Raw genomic sequence first — 15,972 nt, forward strand, 5'->3', positions numbered from 1 at the left:
ATCAGGTAAGAATGGCAGATGTCGATGTTGCTATTTTTATATACTATCGTTTATTTTTTTTAGTTGCGCATAATATAAGAATGGCAAATTCTTTTGGTTGTTTTGTTTTTTGTTTTGTTTTGTTTTGTTTTTTTTGCATTTTTTCAGCTTTTATGAAACTTTGAAAGACAGGTGCAAAATAAAAAAATAAAATAAAACAATGCGTGACTTTTATTTTGAAACAATCTACCGTAAAGTTCTCTTCAGCGGTCTGCAGAAATCCTTGATTACGTTCATTCCAATAACGCGAAATGAGCGCTATATTGCAGAAAACATTATATAGTCAAAAGAAAAAACAACAACAACAACACTGAACGATACCTAGATCTTTTAGGAACAGTTTGTTTTACTGATATGTTTTACTGTGGATTTTAATTTTCACTTTGGTTTTGTTATTTTATTTAAACATATAACGTTATTCCTTTAAACAATATCAATCAGCTTTCATTTTACATATAAAAATAAAATAAATAATACATATTATAAACCATTCCTCTTCCTATTTTCAACGCTTTTATTTTGAAAGCCAACTCTCACAGACATTGGGCCACTTCCAGGCTAATTCTCGTTTTCTCATGTTGCTGCTGTTGTGAGCTCTCCAGCGTCGGTTTATTAACGGACACTGAAACAAAATAATAGATAGCACTTCCAATACATGTTTGTAGTTTACTGTCTGGTCGCCAAAGATTATCATGGGAATGGTATCCTTGTTATCCTTGACAACAACTGTAGCTTGGGCCTTTGTTGGGCTTGGTTTCTAGGGACACCGTTGCTATAGAAAGCGTACTACATAAAGTTGAGCAAGGTCAGGCGATTTCCTCCAATCACGATCACGCACTGGCTACGAAACCTTTTGAATCAGCCAATCAAATGAGAGACTGATTACCCACCGGAAAATGGTTTGGAGACTCTGGGATGACAAGAAAACTGAAGTAGTTCGCAACTATTTTTATGTACATTTTACCCATATCGACGTTTGAATGTTTGTAGTTTCGCATGGTAAGATGGTTTGCAAATAAATACGTTTTTACTTCATGCTTTAACGACTTTGTATTGTAGACATCTTCAAACTATAGTTCTCCCGATGTATGGACAATTATCCTGCTGTATTTGCAACTTTATTCATGATTTCAATTTAATTTCTGTTCTCTGTCATTGTTTCTATAGCTATAGCTTTATAGCTAGCTTCTGCTTCCTCATCAGGTACATTGCCTGTCAGTTTTCAGCTCAGTGTTATATTTGGCGTTCATTCACTTCTGAATCCATTGATGGTGCTGTATGGTTATGTACATACAGATACTATATTGAATTTGCTGTCATCTTTACATTAAGCCAGATGTCAGTCATTGTTGTAAGAGGGTCTGTTGTGGTAGTCTGATAGTCTTGAGTACTGGACTCTGAAACATGACCTGAAGATGTGTGACCAGTAAAATGATACTTCAACCATATGTTCCTGATCTATAAACAAAGACCCAATGAATTAAAGATACATTTTTTTTTTTTTAAAGTTTTTTTTATTTTATTTTACAATATATAGTCTATATATATTTGTACATTTTGTTTATTTAACATGCATTTTTAAAAGTACAAATATTACATGCAGCCTCTTGATTAATATATGATTAAATCTGGCATGTATGTTAATTACAACAATGCTTTTCATACATATAGATAGTTGACTTGATGTTCAGGATTGTATGTTGCCTTATTATTGTTATTTATCTTTTTTTATGCAGAAAAAATCAAGAACACGCTCCTCCTCCCCACCTCTGCATGTGCATGTGAACGAGACCACACCTGTGCACGTGCATGTGAAGAAGAGCACAAAATGCAGCCCTACCAAGACAGCCCAGGTATAGCATCATCATTGATACTCATCCTCAAAATACACTTCAGTTTATAGTAATTATTATTATAACACAAGTCCAAAGAGGTGTGCAACTGAGAAAACATCCAAAGTTCCATAAGACCCATCATGCACCTTCTATGTCTTTTATGTTCCAGGTTAAGACAAAAAGTGGCTTGCATCCTACTGCTAAGGTAAAGACGAGGGTCCCATGGATCCCACCTGGCAAGGTCTCAACTCGAGAGGCCTCATATAAGTGGGAGGTCAGTCAAATATTACATATACATGCCCATTTGTGCTTGTGCGCAATTCATTTAAAATATTTCACACTGCTGTGAGTGTAGTTTTTTATGTATTTTGCAGAAGAAAACCATTTTGCTATTTTAGATGTTATAATGTTTATGTATTTTAGGGACCAAGTCATCGTCTAGAGATAACACCTCCACAGGAACCTGAATGCTCCCAGTCTCCTCTCCGAATTGAAGATCTTTCCACGGATGAGGAAGAAGCACTGCATGGACGCATCAATCAGTACGAGAGGAAGATCGACAGCCTGATGACAGAGGTCAGCTCTCTGAAAAATGAGGTGAGAATAGAGAGATTGGAAAAATGGAGAATTTGTTTGTCATTCTTTTCTTTTTGACAGAAAACATTTACATTATATACTGGGAAATATTCATTCAGAAATTAGAAACACACTATTACCTGAATTACCGTACAGTTTGGGGTTGGTAAGATTTTTAATGTTTTTGAAAGAAGTCTCTAATGGCAGCCAAGGCTGCATTTTTTTGTGAAATATTATTGCAATTTAAAATAAATGGTTTGTTTTTATATACTTACAAAAGTAATCTATTCCTGTAATGGTAAAGCTGAATTTTTAGCATCATAATTACACCAGTCTTCATTGTCACATGATCCTCCCCCCATTTGGTGCTCAATATACATTTTCTTTTCTTTTATTTGTACATTTTCTAAAGTTATGCAGCTTAGAATTTTTGTGATTTTTTTTTTTTTTTTCTTTCTAGATTCTTTGTTGAAAAGAAAGTTCAAAAGAAGATGATTTATTTGGAATAGAAATCCTTTGTAACATTGTGTCTTTCACTTTTTTAATGTGAAAGACACAATTTAATGTGGCCTTGCAGAATAAAAGTATTAATTTCTTTCCAAAAAATCTTGACCTCTGACCCCAAACTATTGATTGGTTTTGTGTGTGTGTGTGTGTGCGTGTGTGTGTGTGTGTGTGTGTGTGTGTGTGTGTGTATATATGTAAATTAGAGCTGCACGATTAATCGTTATAAGATTGCATTCTTGATTCAAACACCCATGCAATCTCATTGATTCGCCAGTAGTGTCTATTAAACCTTTGACAAAATCACACTGGAACATTCAGATCTGCGTTGGCGCTGCCGCTGAGCTAGAGAGCAGTTGTCATGTACAGTATAAGTATGAAACAGTCTTTTCAACCACGCAGTATTGTTATTTCTGTCTTACAAATATTCATATTATCACAGAAGTACTGGGAAAAAAGTTTAAAATTCAGATATAAACACTGATGTCTATGGAAGCATACGAGTAAATCACTTTATGAAAGTAACTTGGTGCTTTAAAAACAATTGTATTGATTATATTGTTACGCCACCAGGTGGCGACAAGTGTCTTTTAAAAACGCATTTGTCATTGAATCATTCAAAGACCCACGCAAACAAAACAAAAAAGCAGATGGTGATGTTTGTGTTTGCAGGTAGAGCTTCGCAAGAAGGAGCAGCTGCTAGAGCGTCAGTCGGAGAGGTTGAGTGCATCGCAGCGTGTCATTGCTGAGCAAGAGGAGGAGCTTGCAGAGGTCGCCCGGGAGCTGGAGGCCACAGAGCAGGAGAACTCCCGCCTACGGGTGTCCATGGAGAAGATGCTGGTGGAGAATGACTTTGGGAGGTATGATGAAAACATTGCTGTTTAAACATTTTGTTGTTACTTATAACAGCTTTCAAATATAATTTGAACCATTTCTTCTGGTCTAGACTAGAAAGAGACAGTATGCAGCTAGACAAAGATGTTCTACTCAGAAAGCTGCTGGAAGCAGAGATGGACAGCAGTGCAGCCGCCAAGCAGGTGTCGGCCCTCCGTGAAACAGTCAGCCATATGTCCAGGAGTGTGAGTGTGAGCAAAATGCACCTTTCAGAACAGTTTCTCTACAGAAACCATTTTGAAACATATTGTACAGTATCATGTACAATATCAGATATGCTTTAAAAATATTTAGTTTATATATTTGTACAGGAGAAAAGGATGTCAGGATCAGACTCAACACTCTTGACCCGACAGAAAGAGCTCTTGCTGCAGAAACTGGAGACTTTTGAGAGCACTAACAGAGCCCTCAGGCATCTTCTGAGAGAACAACATAGTCGAGAGGTACGGCTTTGCCTCAAACAAGTAAATTTAAAGTATGTTATTACAAACCCGATTCCAAAAAAGTTGGGACACTGTACAAATTGTGAATAAAAACAGAATGCAATGATGTGGAAGTTTCAAATTTCAATATTTTATTCAGAATACAACATAGATGACATATCAAATGTTTAAACTGAGAAAATGTATCATTTTAAGGGAAAAAATAAGTTGATTTTAAATTTCATGGCATTAACACATCTCAAAAAAGTTGGGACAAGGCCATGTTTACCACTGTGTGGCATCCCCTCTTCTTTTTATAACAGTCTGCAAACGTCTGGGGACTGAGGAGACAAGTTGCTCAAGTTTAGGAATAGGAATGTTGTCCCATTCTTGTCTAATACAGGCTTCTAGTTGCTCAACTGTCTTAGGTCTTCTTTGTCGCATCTTCCTCTTTATGATGCGCCAAATGTTTTCTATGGGTGAAAGATCTGGACTGCAGGCTGGCCATTTCAGTACCCGGATCCTTCTTCTATGCAGCCATGATGTTGTAATTGATGCAGTATGTGGTCTGGCATTGTCATGTTGGAAAATGCAAGGTCTTCCCTGAAAGAGACGACGTCTGGATGGGAGCATATGTTGTTCTAGAACTTGGATATACCTTTCAGCATTGATGGTGCCTTTCCAGATGTGTAAGCTGCCATTCCACACGCACTCATGCAACCCCATACCATCAGAGATACAGGCTTCTGAACTGAGCACTGATAACAACTTGGGTTGTCCTTGTCCTCTTTAGTCCGGATGACATGGCGTCCCAGTTTTCCAAAAAGAACTTCAAATTTTGATTTGTCTGACCACAGAACAGTTTTTCATTTTGCACAGACCATTTTAAATGAGCCTTGGCCCAGAGAAAACACCTGCTCTTCTGGATCATGTTTAGATATGGCTTCTTTTTTGACCTACAGAGTTTTAGCTGGCAACGGCAAATGGCACGGTGGATTGTGTTCACCGTTTTCTGGAAGTATTCCTGAGCCCATGTTGTGATTTCCATTACAGCAGCATTCCTGTATGTGATGCTGTGCCTTCTAAGGGCCCGAAGATCACGGGCATCCAGTATGGTTTTCTATGGTTTATGGTTTTTTTTATACCCAATCATGTTGCCAATTGACCTAATACGTTGCAAATTGGTCCTCCAGCTGTTCCTTATATTTGCATTTAACTTTTCCGGCCTCTTATTGCTACCTGTCCCAACTTTTTTGGAATGTGTAGCTCTCATGAAATCCAGAATGAGCCAATATTTGGCATGACATTTCAAAATGTCTCACGTTCAACATTTGATATGTTATCTATATTCTATTGTGAATAAAATATAAATTTATGAGATTTGTAAATTATTGCATTCCTTTTTTATTCACAATTTGTACAGTGTCCCAACTTTTTTGGAATCGGGTTTGTATTTGACAATTACATTTCACTGTACAAAAAACAGTAAAGTTTATTAACCTTTTCTTTACTACTTGTTTTGTAACAGATGGAGTCACTAAGACTTTTGGAGCAGAAAGACACGCTTCTGAAAAGACTTTCTGATGTGGAAGAAGACAATTCGGTTGGTGTTGTTGTGTTTGCTTAAAGTATGCTGTGTAGGAGTGTGATGAGCAGTGTTGTCAAGTCTGCGGTTTTCCAGCGGAATTGGGCTACTTTTACACTGTTGCCGCGGGTGGTTTTTCATGTCCGTGGGTTGAATTGACCCCAAATAACGTGATATTTATCCCTTGAATGCGAATTTTACCAGGGGAGCCCCTCCAAAAATGCAAATTTTACCCCCCGGAATGCGATTTTTACCGTGGGACCCCCCTGAAATGCGATTGGGCTAGTTTTGAGGAGCAATTGGGCAGGTTTTGTTGTGAAAACCTGGCAACCCTGGTGACGAGACAGTTAGCTCACGAGACGAGACACGAGATTGAGTTCATGAGAACATTTGCATTTGAAATCGTTTAACCAATCATCTTGTAATTAATGTCATTTCAATTAGACTTTTTGAGTATGAATTATCATATGCATTTTAAGGAACGTCCTCACAAGGAACGTCACGGCAGTGATTGACAAGCCAGAGAGCCAATCCGCGCACGTCTTTCACAAGGAACGTCACGGCATTGATGACAAGCCAGAGGGCCAATCGCGTAAACGATTGGCTGATGTTTTTAAGGCCCTACCTCGTGCACAGATGATGTATATTAATATTATTACTTTCAGTGCACCTAATAAATAGTCTTTTATCAGTTAGTAAAGACAGTTTCAAGTAATATTGCAAAAATGTATAAAACAAAACATCCTCTTTAGCACCTTTAACTTAACTCCTTTTCACAAATTGATCATAGAAATGAATAAAAATGTATGTTTTCTCTTAATCGTATTAAGTGCAAACAATATGTGCAACCATAACAAAGAACTCTCTCAATATTCAAACTGATACAGAGCTGAGAGATGGTTACAACTACACATCCACACATTCATATTGGGAGATATTTGCATGCATCAGGGAGCTGCTTTCAAAATGCAGGGTATTGAAATCTCGTTTGAGTGTGCATTCGCATTTTACTTTTGATTTCGCGAACGCACATACTTGAATTGGGAGTGGCGGTGCTGAGCGCACATTCTACAAGATAAGACATTTTTCAGACTCTTAGGCTCTGTTGTGCAATGAATCTTCCACCATGGTCTTGTCAGTCATCTCATCACTTGCTCTCGTCACCTGATCAGTGAACTCTGATTCCTGCTGCACTACGTATGACTCTGCAACTCATGTTGGATGAGCTGGATGAGATTGAAGCGACCGTTATCCAACTGAATTATCCTAATTTCACCATCACACTCTGCCATGGCAATATCTCGAGACAGCTTTTCACATCAATGAGAAATCTCATCACGTTTTATTCTCGTGGCACAAGGTCTCATCACACCCCTATTTCTGCGCTGTTTTTGATTTGTTAGTTTTAACGCTGAACTCCTTTCTGTCTTCCAGCGTATTCTTGCGAAGCTTCAAGACAAAGAGAGAGAGGTTAACCAGCTCACTTCCTTGTTAGAGAGCGAAAAGGTAAACTAGATTGCATGCATACAATGACAATAAGGAAATTCAGTTCAATTTGCGAGCGCTTATCATTTCCCATTGTAACAGGAGAGTGCAAAGACCACCAGTGAACTGTCCAAAGTTTTGGAGTCCACCCGAGCACATCTTCAGGGTCAGCTCCGCAATAAAGAGTCAGAGAATAGCCGCCTTAATGTTCAGATCAGGGTAATGCATACAGCATCATTAGTATTTAAGCAACATGTACCACTGTCTTATTTTATAGTGTTTATTCTACAAGACATGTCTAGATGATTTCAGATATTGTCTATATAATTCAAATATTGTCTTCATATATATAATGCAGAATAAATAATATATAAAATGTATAAAATCCAATTGGTTCAGAATCTAGAGCGATCCATCAGCCAGCAGCAGGGGGAGGTAGATCACCTGCAGAATCAGTTGCGAGACCTCAGGCAGCAAGCGGAGGCTGACAAGGAGGCCCTAAAGAAAGCCACGAGGGCACAGAAACAGCGGGCCCAGCGCAGTGAAGACACTGTGGGACAGCTCAGCGCCCAGCTCATGGAGATAGTGAGTGGAGTGAGCTTAATTCATACTGCTTCCAGGTTTTTAAAATTACAATTTGCAGTGGTATCCTGCAGAAAACTATCGCATCTGACATCACTTCTGGTTAAGTTGTTACTCTGGAAATGGAAGAATTTTTAAAGAAATTAATACTTTTATTTAACAAGTATGCATTAAATTAATCAAGAGGGAAATTATATAATATTACAAAAGATTTTATTTGAAATAAATTTGAACTTTCTATTAAAAATCATCTTGAAAATAGATATGTATCAAGGTTTCCACAAAAATATTAAGCAGCACAACTGTTTTCAACATTGATCATACAAAATGTTTCTTGAGCAAATCAGCGAATAAGAATGATTTATGAAGGATCATGTGACACTGAAGACTGGAGTAATGATGCTGAAAATACAGCTTTGCTATCTCAGAAATAAAAATAATTCTATTGTAATATTTCCCAATATTACAATTTTTACTGTATTTTCGATCAAATAATGCATCCTTGGTGAGCAAAAGAGACTTCTTTCAAAAACAAAAAAATCTTACTGACCCCAAACTTTTGAAAGTTATTGTAGATTTTGTCTTATTTTTCTATGCCAGTAATATAAAAATATGAAATAATTATCTTTTTCTCAGGAAGCACAGTTGGCAGATGCTGTGTCAGCTGCAGAGAACTGGAGCAGTCGCCACTCAAAAGAGATGAAGGACAAAGGACAGCTAGAGATGGAGATCACATTGTTGAACAGGTCAGCAGGGATTTGTGTCCCTTGTATGATTATGCAAATCCTAATTATGAATAATTGTAAATTATGTAAAAAGCCACACAAACTATTCTTGTGTTCTTTTAGCCGTATTACAGACCTGACAGAACAGTTGCATGGGCAGGAAGAGAAAGCCCGAACTGAGAGAGAAGGACTCTTAGATCGCCTTCATGAGCTCAATGCCGAGAGCACTACTATACGCCTGGAGAACCAGAGCCTTAAGGTTTGTCCATTTGCAGCCGTATGTACAAATCTCTGATTTGTTCTTTTTTTTTTTCAGTTGATTGCCAGTCTCATTTTACCCATAATTCCTCAGTTGTCCTCATGCCTTTATAATGAATATGACAAATGAATACAAATGAAAGCTGAATTGTTGTTCTTGTGCAGGCCACTTTGTCTGCCTTGGAAGAGAAGTTGACATTGTCCCAGTCTGAGGTCCAGCAGGTCAAAGTTTCCGTGAAACAGTATGAGAGCTTGGTGGACAGCTATAAAGTCCAGGTGTGATCCTCAAACTCTTAACAAACTCATTGCTTAAGATGATGCATTTCAGGTACTACATTATAGTTTAGAATAATTAAGATTTTGAAAGAAATCTCTTATGCTAACCAAGTCTTCATTTATTTGATCAAAAATACAGTAAAAACAGTAATATTGTATAATGTATATAACTATTATAATTTAAAGGAACTGTTTTCTATTTCAGTATATTTTAAAATGTAATTTATTCTTATGATGGCAAAGCTGAAATTTCAGCATCATTACTCCAGTGTCACATGATCCTTCAGAAATCATTCTAATATGCTGATTTGCTCAAGAAAACATGTATTATTATTATCAACGTTCTTAGTGCTTAATTTTTTTGTAAACCTTGGTACACTTCAAAACTTTTGGGGTAAGATTTAAAAAAGAAATAAATTAATTAAATGCTGTTTTCTTTCTAACTTTCTAATCATCAAAGAATCAAAATAAATATATATATATATATATATATATATATATATATATATATATATATATATATATATATATATATATATATATATTGTTCATAATTGAGCATCAAATTAGCGTATTACAATGATTTCTGAAGGATTGTATGATCCTTATGATTGGAGTAATGATGCTGAAAATTCAGCGTTGTCATCACAGGAATAAAGTACATTTTCAAACATATTCAAATAGAAAACAGTTCTTTTAAATTGTAAATATCTTGTAAATTATCCAAATTTGGAAATGACTTGCGTAAGCCAGCATCCCATAACACAAAACAGTTGTTTAATTCTACTCTGTGTATGTGTAAGTTTTTGGTGTGTGTTTTTGTGTGTGTGTCTGTCTATAAACTCTGCTCTGTTTCTTTGAATTCGTAGGTTCAGAAGACCCGTGCTGAAGCAGACGAGTACTCTGCACGCCTGCAGGTGGCTGAAAGTGCAGCTCAGACTGTAAGAGATGAGCTAGACCAGGAGATCCAGCAGGTCAGGAAGCAGCTCCACGGTCGTCTGGCGGAACTGGAGCCACTTCCTGAAGCTCTAAGACACACCGAACACCAGTTGCAGGAAGCTCACGAGAAAGAGCGCTTGCAAGAGAGAAGAAATGCAGAGCTCAGCACCTCCCTCTCAGAGCTACGTATTAAGGTATGTTTGTTCAGCATAAGTCCTTGAAAGTAGTTTGCATTTAATATTAAAAAGATGGCCAACTATTTCAGGAAAAACACTAGAAGAACATTGTTGGTTGTGCAACAAAAATGTCTTAGAAAAAGCTACAATAGTTCTTCATGGTATCGACAACACTACTATGAGCACGTGACCAGTGTTGGGGGTAATGCAATACATGTAATGTGCATTGCGTAATCAGATTACTTGTGGATGTAACAAGTAAAGTAACTCATTACTTTATAAGTTTACATATTAATATTTGAGTTACTTTTTTAAAATGTAATGCATTTTACTTTATAGTTTAATTAGTTTGCTTAAACATTTTTTTAAGGTGCCCTAGAATTAAAAATGTAATTTATCTTGGCATAGTTAAATAACAAAAGTTCAGTACATGGAAATGATATACAGTGAGTCTCAAACTCCATTGTTTCCTCCTTCTTATATAAATCTCATTTATTTAAAAGACCTCAGAAGAACAGGCGAATCTCAACATAACACCAACTGTTACGTAACAGTCGGGATCATTAATATGTACGCCCCCAATATTTGCATATGCCAGCTCATGTTCAAGGCATTACACAAGGGCAGCCAGTATTAACGTCTGGATCTGTGCACAGCTGAATCATCAGACTAGGTAAGCAAGCAAGAACAATAGCAAAAAATGGCAGTTGGAGCAATAATAACTGACATGATCCATGATAACATCATTTAGTGATATTTGTAAATTGTCTTTCTGAATGTTTCGTTAGCATGTTGCTAATGTACTGTTAAATGTGGTTAAAGTTACCATCATTTCGTACTGTATTCACGGAGACAAGAGCTGTCGTTATTTTCATTTTTAAACACTTGCAGACTGTATAATTCATAAATACAACTTCATTCTTTATAAATCTCTCCAACAGTGTAGCATTAGCCGTTAGCCATGGAGCATAGCCTCAAACTCATTCAGAATCAAATGTAAACATCCAAATAAATACTATACTCACATGATTTGATGCATGCATGACGAACACTTTGTAAAGATCCATTTTGAGGGTATATTAGCTGTGTGAACTTTGTTTATGCAATGATAGCGTCGAGAGCTCGGGAGGGGGGCGGAGAGCGCGAGCCATTAAAGGGGCCGCAGCCTGAATCGGCGCATTTGTAATTATGCCCCAAAATAGGCAGTTAAAAAAATTAATTTAAAAAAATCTATGGGGTATTTTGAGCTGAAACTTCACAGACACGTTCAGGGGACACCTTAGACTTATATTACATCTTGTAAAAAAAACGTTCGATGGCACCTTTAAACTATTTTCTCTCTTTCTCACAACGTTGTCATTTAGACATGCATGCATGGGAACAGAAAACAATTGTAAAATTACAGTAAAATAATTGTACAGTGGGTTATAATAAATAGAAATGTTAAGAGATCTTTTGTTTGGCATACATAGCTCTAGGGTCAGGAAATATTCTAAGTCAGAATATAACAATATTCTAAATTTGTTTTTAAAAGAAAATGAAGGCTATGTTGCTGAATGCTTTACTGGGCAAAAGTAACATAATAGATTATCTTGCATAAAAAGTAACTAGTAATAAGTTACTTTTTTAGAGAGTAATGCAATATTGTAACATTACTTATAAAAGTTACTTTCCTCAACACTGCATTTGACTGCTTGCATTTACCATATTAGCCAATGGCTATTCAGTATTCAGCAACTTGGCTGGGCCGTTGTTTCTTATTTCATATGCAAATAGGTTAGTCATTCCTAACGGAGGTTGTAAAATTTACATACAGAAGTATTGAAGGTACAGTAGCAAGAAGAGCCTGTTTGATTCTAAAGAGTCAATGGAAAGGAAAAGGGTGGAAAAATGATTGTGTATAGCTAAATTATGAAGTTTTTGTTGTAAGAAACCTTTACTAACATAAGTGGGGCAATATGAGTTGCTTCAAAAAGGTAGAATATGGTCAGTTTAAGTTGTTGTTTTTTTATTTCACAAAATGTTTGGTGGTATTTATTTTTTCAATAAAAAATTAAGTAATTGTAAAAACAAACTGTAACAGACAATTTTATTTCTAGTGATCTTCAGTAGTACAAAAATGATGTTTTTATTGATAGATTTTTTTTGTTTTCTCTGGTGAATTGTGTGTAGGTGGAGCAACAGGGAAGTCTGGCAGAGATGTTGAGACACAAGAACATGTTGGTACTGGAAGAAAACAAGCAGCTTCAGCACAAAGCAGAGGGCCTTGAGCGGTCTGTCACTTCATCCTTTTATCCCTTGTTAATTGTCTGTCATTCATTTTAAAGTATTTTCATCTGTTAAAAGGATAGTTCTGTCACTCATGTCGTTCCAAAACTGTATGACTTTCTTTGGTTCCCAAAATCTTCTTTTATGTTCCAAATAAGAAAGTTATACAGGTTTGGAACAAGATGAGGATGAGTAAATAATGACAGAATTTTCATTTCCCTTTTAACATGCTTTATCCCACGTTGTCAACAGGAAGCTAGAGGAGGCTAACTCACAAAACCGAGACCTCATCCAGGTGATTTCAAAACGTGAAGAGACTATTCATAGCAACCAGGTGCGTCTGGAAGAAAAGTCTCGGGAGTGCAGTATTCTGACTCGACAGCTGGAGGAGGCCCTGGACGATGCTCGTCGGCAGGTCTGGCCCCAGCTGCCATGAACTCATGGATTCAATTATCTGTTTTCATCTTGCAAAGCTTTTGTTTGTTTCACTGAAGATTCCCTGCTGATTAACAGGTGACCCAGACCAGGGAGCGAGCAGCCTCTAAAGAGCGTGTTACCCAGTCCAAAATTGTCGACCTAGAGGCTCAACTTAGCAGAGTAAAAACTGAGCTGAACCAGCTACAACGAGCCAAAGAGGAGGTCAGTTAAATTTCTCCATTTGTGAATTTCTTTCAAATATTGTTGTCAAATTCTTTAAAACATCCATGAACTTTCTCACAGGCCGAACGGAGGTACCAGAGCCGTTTACAAGACGTCAAGGACAGACTGGAGCAGTCCGACAGCACAAACCGTAGCCTCCAGAACTATGTCCAGTTCCTAAAATCTTCTTACGTCAATGTGTTTGGAGATCCTGCTCTCACTGGGTCCTCGTTCCGCACGCCTTCACCAATCTGAAAACTCTTGCAGGTGTCTTTTAAGACTTCCTTTACATGGACTGACATGTATTAGTCTACTTGTCACAACTGATGACCTCTTGACTTTGCTGTGCATTGTACTTTACTCTTAAAAGTCTTATTTATTGGACATGGTCATTTTGGTGAGTACTAAGAATTGTCTTTAGTATTACATATCCATCCTAGAATGAGAAGTGTGGTCTTATGGACAAATTCTTGTCTTGTCATATTTTGCTCTGTCTCAAGGTGGTCGTTATGCAATAAACAGACTTCAAGCTATTATCTTCATGCAAAACTCTTCTTCCTTAATTTACACGGCAATAATGAAGGTTTTACTGCACTTACAGTAATATGGCTATTATGGATTTAGTCTTCTTTGATCTTATACTTTTTATCTGGTTATAATACATACAGTATGCTTTTTAGTTGTAGCATCTGACCCTCTGTACTATCTAATTGCTTTTAGTTTAAATATGATCAGTATCTACAGTATGATGATGGTTGTGAGAGGCACAGTATAATCTCTTATATCCATAAAATCCCATTTAAAACATGATCACCTACTCAAATCTGAATTTTCTTAGTACTTGAATTGGGTTAAGAGACAAAATGACAACAAACTCAGGATTTCTCATTTTATTTTTTTTTAGCCAAAGTTGTTTTTGTTTATAGCAGGGTCATTATGTGAATCTTTCTATATTAAAACAATATAAAGCATCTTTTGAGTCAAGATTGATGTTAAATTTTTGTCTCCAGTAGGCTGACAGCATAGAATTCCACTAATAAAATGTTTATTGGTGCTATACATTTTTATATTACTGTAATTATTCATCTTTTTTGTTGTTTAAAGTCATACTTGCACTTTTTTGTCTATTTTTTTTTTTTGTTTATCTGATGTACCATCATGTTAAAACAACAAAACCGTAATCCTTCACTGTTGTTTGTGCTTATATGAAATGGAATAGTACATGTATTTTTTAATTGGTAAGAATATTTTATATACATATCAAATGTATTATACTGTACTGACGTGTATAAAGTTATTCAAAAGATGCTTCAGTATCAGTAACATTGTTTGAATGAAGAAAACTGATTCTATTACAGTTGCAACTAAACCAACATATAATTTGTTTCTCTGTGTAATCCTCAAAGTCCAAATGCGTTTCAGTCCAAATGATTAGTTTTAGGTGTAGAAGTTTTTCTTGTTGCAGGTATTGACCCCCTTTGTTTCATTGCTCTGATTGCACTCTGCAAAACTATTACTCTCTTTTGCCATTGCGTTGCTTTCCGTGACTCTTCCGCTAGATTCTTTTTGTACTCTTTTATCTGAAGCTGAGCAGCAGCTAATTTCAGCTGGTAATTTTTTTCTGTTGCCTGCAGATGTTTAAAACAGTCACAGCAGGGTGATCTGGATGAGTCGAATGATCCAGGTGCTCCTTGCTGTGGAAGGATATTTTCAGTGTCCCCTAGAACCTGATTCTGAAACACAAAAAGTGTTATAATTTTAATGTTTACACTATTGTTTGTTAAAACTCTTTTAAGGCCGGGGCTAGTTGTCACAATATTTCAGTAAATTAAACCTATAAATTACTTAATTACCCAAAGTCTGTACTCCATAGATAGACTTACCGTTGTCTGTGTAAAATTAAATACAGTCGGAATGGCGTCTGAGTGTAAACGCTCAGATCCAGATTCAAAACAATCCGGAGTGAAATGAGCGGAGCACAAAGACGAGGATTCAGATGGCGTCCATTCAGCGTCCCTCCCCATATTCACTATCCAATGGCGGCGATGCGCTTCTTGTAATGGGAATCTGAGAGAAACAGGATTGTCAGTAAACGAAAGGTTTTGTTTTACCATCAGACAAACTAATCACAAACTTACTTGTAAAATGAGACATCGTCGATATTCTCATCCGGCCCGTATCCGCAGAAATCACACGATGGCATCTCCTCAGCTCTGACGGTAACTGAATTGCAGAGACCAGAGTAACTTAATGAAGGCCTGTTGAGGAATCGTTTGCTTTATACACGGTGTGTCTATTGAGGGTTCTCGTTCACAGAGGTGTTAATGGGCGATTTACACAAAACCCTTGAATAGAGAGAGACATTTGTGTTTTATTTACATAATGGTTGTAGGATTTTTTTTTTTTTTTTTTTTTTTTAAGCAGCATTTAGGAGCCACAAACCAGCAAATAGTTAACGTTAAAACTTCTATATATTTTTACAAATCAAGTAGCATGTAAAAGTAGCCATTAGGGCCAAGCAATAATAAAAAAATAAAACCATCTCGAGATTAAAGGCGTTAAATTTCGAGAAAAAAGTCGCGATAAAATGTTGAGAATAAACTCGTTAAATTACGAGAAAAAAAGTCGAGATAAAATGTTGAGAATAAAGTCATTAAATTACGAGAAAAAAGTCGTTAAATTATGAGAAAAATGTCGTTAAATTTCGAGAAAAAAGTCAAGATAAAATGTTGAGAATAAAGTCATTAAATTACGAGAACAAATTCGTTA

At 36.5% G+C, this 15,972-nt stretch overlaps 2 protein-coding genes across 4 annotated transcripts; one reads left to right on the plus strand and one right to left on the minus strand.

Moving 5' to 3' along the window:
• Positions 1 to 536: 536 nt before the first annotated feature.
• odf2a (outer dense fiber of sperm tails 2a) lies at positions 537 to 14,501 on the plus strand. 3 transcript variants are annotated; one of them, XM_048165275.1, is made up of 19 exons: positions 537 to 1,038; positions 1,776 to 1,892; positions 2,044 to 2,148; positions 2,298 to 2,471; positions 3,627 to 3,814; positions 3,901 to 4,039; positions 4,160 to 4,291; positions 5,799 to 5,873; positions 7,290 to 7,361; positions 7,443 to 7,559; positions 7,740 to 7,925; positions 8,559 to 8,668; positions 8,771 to 8,906; positions 9,071 to 9,181; positions 10,051 to 10,314; positions 12,469 to 12,569; positions 12,817 to 12,979; positions 13,078 to 13,203; positions 13,285 to 14,501. In XM_048165275.1, the coding sequence occupies exons 1-19, from the start codon at positions 1,036 to 1,038 to the stop codon at positions 13,456 to 13,458; spliced, it is 2,493 nt and encodes an 830-aa protein (XP_048021232.1). In that variant the 5' UTR covers positions 537 to 1,035; the 3' UTR covers positions 13,459 to 14,501. The 3 variants fall into 3 exon arrangements, with proteins under 3 accessions (XP_048021232.1, XP_048021231.1, XP_048021233.1); XM_048165274.1 differs by lacking the exon at positions 537 to 1,038 and having other exon boundaries at positions 1,770 to 1,892; XM_048165276.1 differs by lacking the exon at positions 537 to 1,038 and having other exon boundaries at positions 1,770 to 1,892; positions 3,901 to 4,033.
• si:dkey-228b2.6 (uncharacterized protein LOC563918 homolog) lies at positions 14,392 to 15,574 on the minus strand. The gene is made up of 3 exons (XM_048165282.1): positions 15,342 to 15,574; positions 15,087 to 15,270; positions 14,392 to 14,936 (listed from the first exon to the last, which is right to left on the minus strand). The coding sequence occupies exons 1-3, from the start codon at positions 15,404 to 15,406 to the stop codon at positions 14,622 to 14,624; spliced, it is 564 nt and encodes a 187-aa protein (XP_048021239.1). The 5' UTR covers positions 15,407 to 15,574; the 3' UTR covers positions 14,392 to 14,621.
• Positions 15,575 to 15,972: the final 398 nt, after the last annotated feature.

The sequence above is a fragment of the Megalobrama amblycephala genome, linkage group LG18, assembly GCF_018812025.1.
Source record: "Megalobrama amblycephala isolate DHTTF-2021 linkage group LG18, ASM1881202v1, whole genome shotgun sequence".
NCBI classification, from domain to species: Eukaryota; Metazoa; Chordata; class Actinopteri; order Cypriniformes; family Xenocyprididae; genus Megalobrama; species Megalobrama amblycephala.

Bases quoted from the DNA above. Each gene is read 5' to 3' on its own strand.
- si:dkey-228b2.6 (XM_048165282.1), bottom strand. From the start codon at position 15,406: ATGCCATCGTGTGATTTCTGCGGATACGGGCCGGATGAGAATATCGAC. The intron at 15,271-15,341 runs GTAAGTTTGTGA...TGTTTCTCTCAG, and splicing joins GACGATGTCTCATTTTACAA to ATTCCCATTACAAGAAGCGC. The intron at 14,937-15,086 runs GTAAGTCTATCT...TTTGTGTTTCAG, and splicing joins TTAATTTTACACAGACAACG to AATCAGGTTCTAGGGGACAC.
- odf2a (XM_048165274.1), top strand. From the start codon at position 1,770: ATGCAGAAAAAATCAAGAACACGCTCCTCCTCCCCACCTCTGCATGTG. The intron at 4,040-4,159 runs GTGAGCAAAATG...ATATTTGTACAG, and splicing joins ATATGTCCAGGAGTGTGAGT to GAGAAAAGGATGTCAGGATC. The intron at 8,669-8,770 runs GTCAGCAGGGAT...GTGTTCTTTTAG, and splicing joins GAGATCACATTGTTGAACAG to CCGTATTACAGACCTGACAG.